Source organism: Galeopterus variegatus, unplaced genomic scaffold (genome assembly GCF_000696425.1).
Source record: "Galeopterus variegatus unplaced genomic scaffold, G_variegatus-3.0.2 Scaffold6836, whole genome shotgun sequence".
Lineage (NCBI taxonomy): Eukaryota > Metazoa > Chordata > Mammalia > Dermoptera > Cynocephalidae > Galeopterus > Galeopterus variegatus.
Window position 1 is genome coordinate 90,197 of NW_007732947.1, and position 5,607 is coordinate 95,803.

General features: G+C 56.4%; 1 protein-coding gene across 1 annotated transcript in view; it reads left to right on the forward strand.

The window, feature by feature from the left end:
- The first annotated feature begins 584 nt into the window (after positions 1–584).
- KIF18B (kinesin family member 18B) overlaps positions 585–5,607 on the forward strand; it is a 12,324-nt gene continuing 7,301 nt past the window's right edge. Inside the window, exons 1-10 of the mRNA XM_008591323.1 lie at positions 585–897; positions 1,519–1,676; positions 2,028–2,132; positions 2,338–2,448; positions 2,529–2,726; positions 2,873–3,049; positions 4,136–4,210; positions 4,351–4,451; positions 4,814–5,000; positions 5,346–5,473. Of these exons, the coding sequence (XP_008589545.1) occupies positions 585–897; positions 1,519–1,676; positions 2,028–2,132; positions 2,338–2,448; positions 2,529–2,726; positions 2,873–3,049; positions 4,136–4,210; positions 4,351–4,451; positions 4,814–5,000; positions 5,346–5,473 (1,553 nt within the window). The remainder of the gene's footprint in view (positions 898–1,518; positions 1,677–2,027; positions 2,133–2,337; positions 2,449–2,528; positions 2,727–2,872; positions 3,050–4,135; positions 4,211–4,350; positions 4,452–4,813; positions 5,001–5,345; positions 5,474–5,607) is intronic.

Sequence of the window (5,607 nt, forward strand, 5' to 3'; positions counted from 1 at the left end):
AAAATATCTGAGCAAATAGAAAGGCAACAGCCATGTTCTTGCCCGAAAAGATTTAATATAACAAAATAAATACATAAATTTAATGCCCTTTCAGTTGTAATCCCAATAGGGTTTTTTCAACGGGAGAAGGGGGTTCTGGGTTGGGGGTGGAATTGATAAAATTTTCTTCAGGTCAGGTAGCACAGTAAATGCCTGAAAATAGCCAACAAAGTTATGAAAGAGTAGTGAAGGGTTCTTGCCTTACCAGATAAAAAGCGCACTGTACAGTAATATCATGGAAACAACGTGGGACTGGCACAAGAGTAGACAAGTAGATTAGTGGAACGTAATAGAAAGCTCAGTAACAGACCTCTGATAATACAGTCATTTGAATGTGACAAAGGTGGTGTTTCCAGTGAGAAAGAGATATTTATAATTAATAATTGGTGCTGGCACCTATATTCTTACTCTCTTGCTATAAAATGGAGATCAGCCACCAGGAAGGGGGCAGGAGGAGGCCCGTGAATGCGGAGGGGGTGCCTGGTTAGGCCTTGGCTGGATCGGTCCCCATCTCCACGTGTCTCTGCCCAGGTTTTGCCATGGTGATGGCGGTGGAGGACAGTGTGGTGCAGGTGGTGGTGCGGGTGCGGCCCCCCAACCCTCGCGAGTTGGAGAGTCAGCGGCGGCCTGTGGTTCAGGTGGTGGACGAGCGGGCACTGGTGTTTGACCCTGAGGAGACCGATGGGGGGTTCCCTGGCCCTAAATGGGGTGGCACCCATGATGGCCCCAAGAAGAAGGGCAAAGACCTGACGTTCGTCTTTGACCGGGTCTTTGGTGAGGCAGCCACCCAACAAGATGTGTTCCAGCACACCACCCACAGCATCCTGGACAGCTTCCTCCAGGGCTACAACTGCTCAGGTGAGAAACAGCCCTGCCTGGGAGCAGCCTCGCCTCCCTGCTTCTGTCTAAGGGAAGATGTGTGTGTCTCCTGACATGTGCCCGCCTCCCCCTCAGCTGGGTACGACTTGCTGGGGAGAGCTCTGGCCCTTGTGTTCTCTGTGGGGCCCCATTCGTTCTATTTGTGAGGCACCTGTGGGGCCGTAGGACACTTTAGCACTCCAGATAGACATGGTTCCTGTCCTCTCGATGCTTATGGTCTAGAGAGGGAGAAGACACTAATCATAAAATCACACCCACCAGTGTGTGGTTGTGAACCGAGGTCAGTGATATGAGGAAAAGAACTGTGGGCCTTCAGCAGAGGAAACTACCTAGACTGGAGAAGGAAGGGACAGTCCCATCCATGAAGGAGGTCTCGTTGCCTTCCGATCCATAGGCCTTGGGGGGAGCCGGGACAGACACATGGAGAAGGCAGATGCAGCACCATGAATGTGGTGGCTTGCGGGGGGTAGGAGCAGTGGAAGGCAAAGGAAAGGGGCTTGGGGAGGAAGGGAGGGCTGAGCTGGTGGAAATGCACTGGGGTGACCCTGGAGGAGGCAGATTGGGCCCCACTGCCACCCTCCTCCCTCCTCTTCTCTGTAGTGTTTGCCTACGGGGCCACTGGGGCCGGGAAGACACACACCATGCTGGGAAGGGAGGGGGACCCCGGTATCATGTACCTGACTACCATGGAACTATATAGGCGTCTTGAGGCCCGGCAGGAGGAGAAGCGATTCGAGGTGCTCATCAGCTACCAGGAGGTAGGTAGGGCTGTCCCCTTCCCCGGCTGGTCGACGAAATCCCTCATTCTCACAACCCTCTGAGGAGGAGTGAGCTGCTCGGGGGAGAGGGTGGTAGGAAGGGGGAATTGAGGCCCAGTGAGAGCCCAGGGGGCATAGATGCAGCTCTCTAGGGGACAGCGTGAGAACAAAACCTGCCCTCCCTACTCTCATCATTTAACATCGTCCTGCAAAGTGCCACTCGAGGCATGACATCTCAAATACGCACCAGTCTCATGCTCCCTCATCCAGGACTGGGCCCTCCCAGGTGGGGGAAAGGTTTCCTGATGGGCCCTCTCTTTCAGGTCTCTTCCTTGCTTCCTTTCTCCCCAGGTGTACAATGAGCAGATCCATGACCTCCTGGAGCCCAAGGGGCCCCTTGCCATCCGCGAGGACCCCGACAAGGGGGTGGTGGTGCAAGGACTTTCTTTCCACCAGGTGTGGGATTGGGCTTGGGTGGGTCGAGCAGCCCCATTGGTCCAGGGTCCCTTCCCAAGGCAGTTTGGGGATGCCCTGCATCCTGTGGTGGTGGTGACAGTGTGGTAGCAAGGGGTGTGATATTGGTTCTGAAGAGCAGCCCTTCCTGTTAGGGGAGAAATCCTGGTGGGGAGACCACAGTCCCCTTCCTGGGTATCTCCTCTAGCCAGCCTCTGCTGAGCAGCTCCTGGAGATGCTAACTAGGGGGAACCGTAACCGCACGCAGCACTCCACTGACGCCAACGCTACTTCCTCCCGCTCCCATGCCATCTTCCAGGTGAGAGGGGTCCTGGGTCAGAGCCTGAAGGCGGTACTCCTGGCGCCCAGCTCCCCCTGACACCTGCTGTCTGCCCCCAGATCTTCGTGAAGCAGCAGGACCGGGTTCCGGGACTGATTCAGGCCCTTCAGGTGGCCAAGATGAGCCTGATTGACCTGGCTGGCTCAGAGCGGGCATCCAGCACCCAAGCGAAAGGGGAGCGGCTACGGGAGGGTGCCAACATCAATCGCTCTCTGCTGGCCCTCATCAACGTCCTCAACGCCCTGGCTGATGCAAAAGTAAAGCAGCGCAGACCCATCATCCTCCCCAGGATAGCGACTGAGCGCCTGAACCCAGTGGGCCCTCCCTCCCGCCCTGAGCCAGAGGCCACCGGGCCCCAGCCTGGGCCAGTCTGCCTCACCCGACACCCGCTCGCTACCCCCAGGGCCGCAAGTCTCACGTACCCTACCGGGATAGCAAGCTGACCCGCCTGCTCAAGGACTCCATCGGGGGCAACTGCCGCACAGTGATGATCGCCGCCATCAGCCCCTCCAGCCTGGCCTACGAGGACACTTACAACACCCTCAAGTATGCCGACCGGGCCAAGGAGATCAGACTCTCGGTACATGCCAGCTAGAAGGAAGAAGGGGTAGGACCCAGGCAGCTGCCTCAGACCCCTGGACCAAGTGCTCCCCAAGGCAGAGGAAAGAAGTTCCCCTTGGCTCTGTCTTCAGGGTGGTTCTTTTTTTTTTCCTTTTTGTCTTTTTTCATGTCCGGCAACGGATTGCAACCCTCAGTGTCGCGCCCATACCGGACCAGGACCGGCAACGGGATCGCAACCCTCGGTGTTGCATCCGCACCCCACCCAGCCAGTGAGCGGGAACCGGTCTATGTGGGATCCGAACCCTCCGCGGGAGCGCCACCGTGCTCCCAAGCGGCGCACTGTAGCAGTGTGCCACCGGGCCGGCCCTTCAGGGTGGTTCTTGATGATAGAAGCGACATAGTCCCCATCCCTGGGTAGGAAGACTCCAGCCAGGGAGAGGCAGGACAGTCTCCAAAACCAAGGGGAGATGATAGGCGGGGTGGCCTAGTGTTGGCCAGTGGTCTGGTTCACACTTCTCCTTAGCAGCAGAACTATATTTTCAGCAAAATCTAAACACCAGTACATATTAACAGAGATAAAAGTGAAGTCTCTCTGGGTTCTGCCACATCTGCTTGGCCTCCCCGTCCCTGCCTCCTCCTCCAGGGAGCCCTGATGCTCCTGGAGCTGCTGCAGAAAAGCCCCATGTCTGGCGAAAATGTCTTGGTCAGGGAGTCAAGGGTCAGGCTCAAAGGCAACCTTCTTTTTTTTTTTTTTTTTCCCAAAGATGACCGGTAAGGGGATCTTAACCCTTGACTTGGTGTTGTCAGCACCACGCTCACCCAGTGAGCAAACCGGCCATCCCTATATGGGATCCGAACCCGGGGCCTTGGTGTTATCAGCACTGCACTCTCCCGAGTGAGCCACAGGCCGGCCCCAAAGGCAACCTTCTGCCTCTTGCTGTGGTCTCAGGCATGTTACTGACCTTCCCTGGCCTGTTTCTCCACTTGTGAGGGTGGGTCACGATAATCTAAGTGAGGCGCCTAGGCAGTGCCTGGCCATTGCAGATGGTTGATAAAGGTCGCTTTGAATGAACAAATCAGTCTCTCCCCTGTGCCCCTATCTCAGCCGAAGAGCAATGTGATCAGTCTGGACTGCCACATCAGCCAGTATGCCACCATCTGCCAACAGCTCCAGGCTGAGGTGAGGAGCCCACTGGAGGAGCAGGCTCGGGAGCAGGGAGTGGGAGACAGGAGCTTTGGAGTACGGCTGGGGCTCTGTGCCTGCCCCTTACCTCCTGTGCTCTGCTGAGGCTCTGAGGGGCTGGCCGTCTTCTGTTCCAGGTAGCCACCCTGAGGAAGAAGCTCCAAGAATATGAGGCAACCGCCCGGTCCCCACAACGGGACCTCCCACCATCCCCCAAGTTGGGTCCACCACAACGACAGTGAGTTTGACTGCCCTCACCTGTCCCAGCCTTCAGCTTGGCCCGGACAGGAGCCAGCCCCAACTTCTCCAGTTTCTGGAGGGCTAGGACTCCTTACTAGCCCTCCAGAAACTGGAGAACGACACTCCAGCCCATATAAGGCATATCTACTATTCAAGAGAAGGTGGACTTAGGGTTGGTTGTCATTTCTTAAACCAGAAAATCCCTGCCTCTTTCTGCCACCGTCAGCTCCTGCCCATTTGTCACCCAGCATCTTTCCCATATGGGCTCCTTGTCACCTGGGTGCCACAGAGATCCTGCCTGGTCCCTGCTTTCCCCACTTGCCCCCACACCCTGCCTCTCAAACTCTCATTTCCACTTCGCCTTCCCAGCTCTCCATTACCATCCTGCCCTCCCAGTCAGCCCTGCACCCCAGATCTCCATGCGGGGTCTGGAGACCTTCAAGAGGAGAGCCTGGGCACAGAGGCCGAAGTGGAGAGGGCCATGGAAGAGAACTCTTCAGACCAGGAGCAGCCTCCAAAGGACAAGGTTGAAGGCCCAGTGGAGGAGGTAAGACCTGGGCATGTGAGGCTTAGGCAGCAGGAAGGCTTGAAGATGGTAGAATATCAGAAGAAATGCCTCTCCCTGACTCAGTCCTTGGCCTCGGTTCTCTACCCAGATGTCTTACATCATAGTCATCAGGAGACTTTTCAGATCTTGTGCAGAAGGAGAAATATTGTCTCAGATCCTTTTGTGTTTGGAAGTGATTGGGAGAAAGATAGCCTCTCCCAGGATCTGGTCATTCTAGAGCCGTCATTCCCACTCCTGGAGGACGGAAGGATTTTAGGAGCTGTTTAAGTAAAGGGAATGAGGCCGTTCTGGCTCTTCTACCTGTGCCTCCTCCTGCCTCTTTAGGTTCCAACCCTGATGCCAGAGCAGAACCTCAGACACCCACTGCCAGGGTCCCCTGGCCTGACCCTGCCGCCCAAGCCAGTCACGGACCACCTCTCACCCCAGAAACTGGGCAGAGACCATTCTAAGCCGTAGGTGTCTTCTTGCTCTACTCTGCAGTGCAGGGTGGGAGGTGAGGGGTTCAGCCCCCCAGGAGTGGGTGTTGGTGTTAAGCACATCTCAGAGCTCCAGCTCAGGCCTGGCTCGTGAGCTCGGTTGGGTAGAG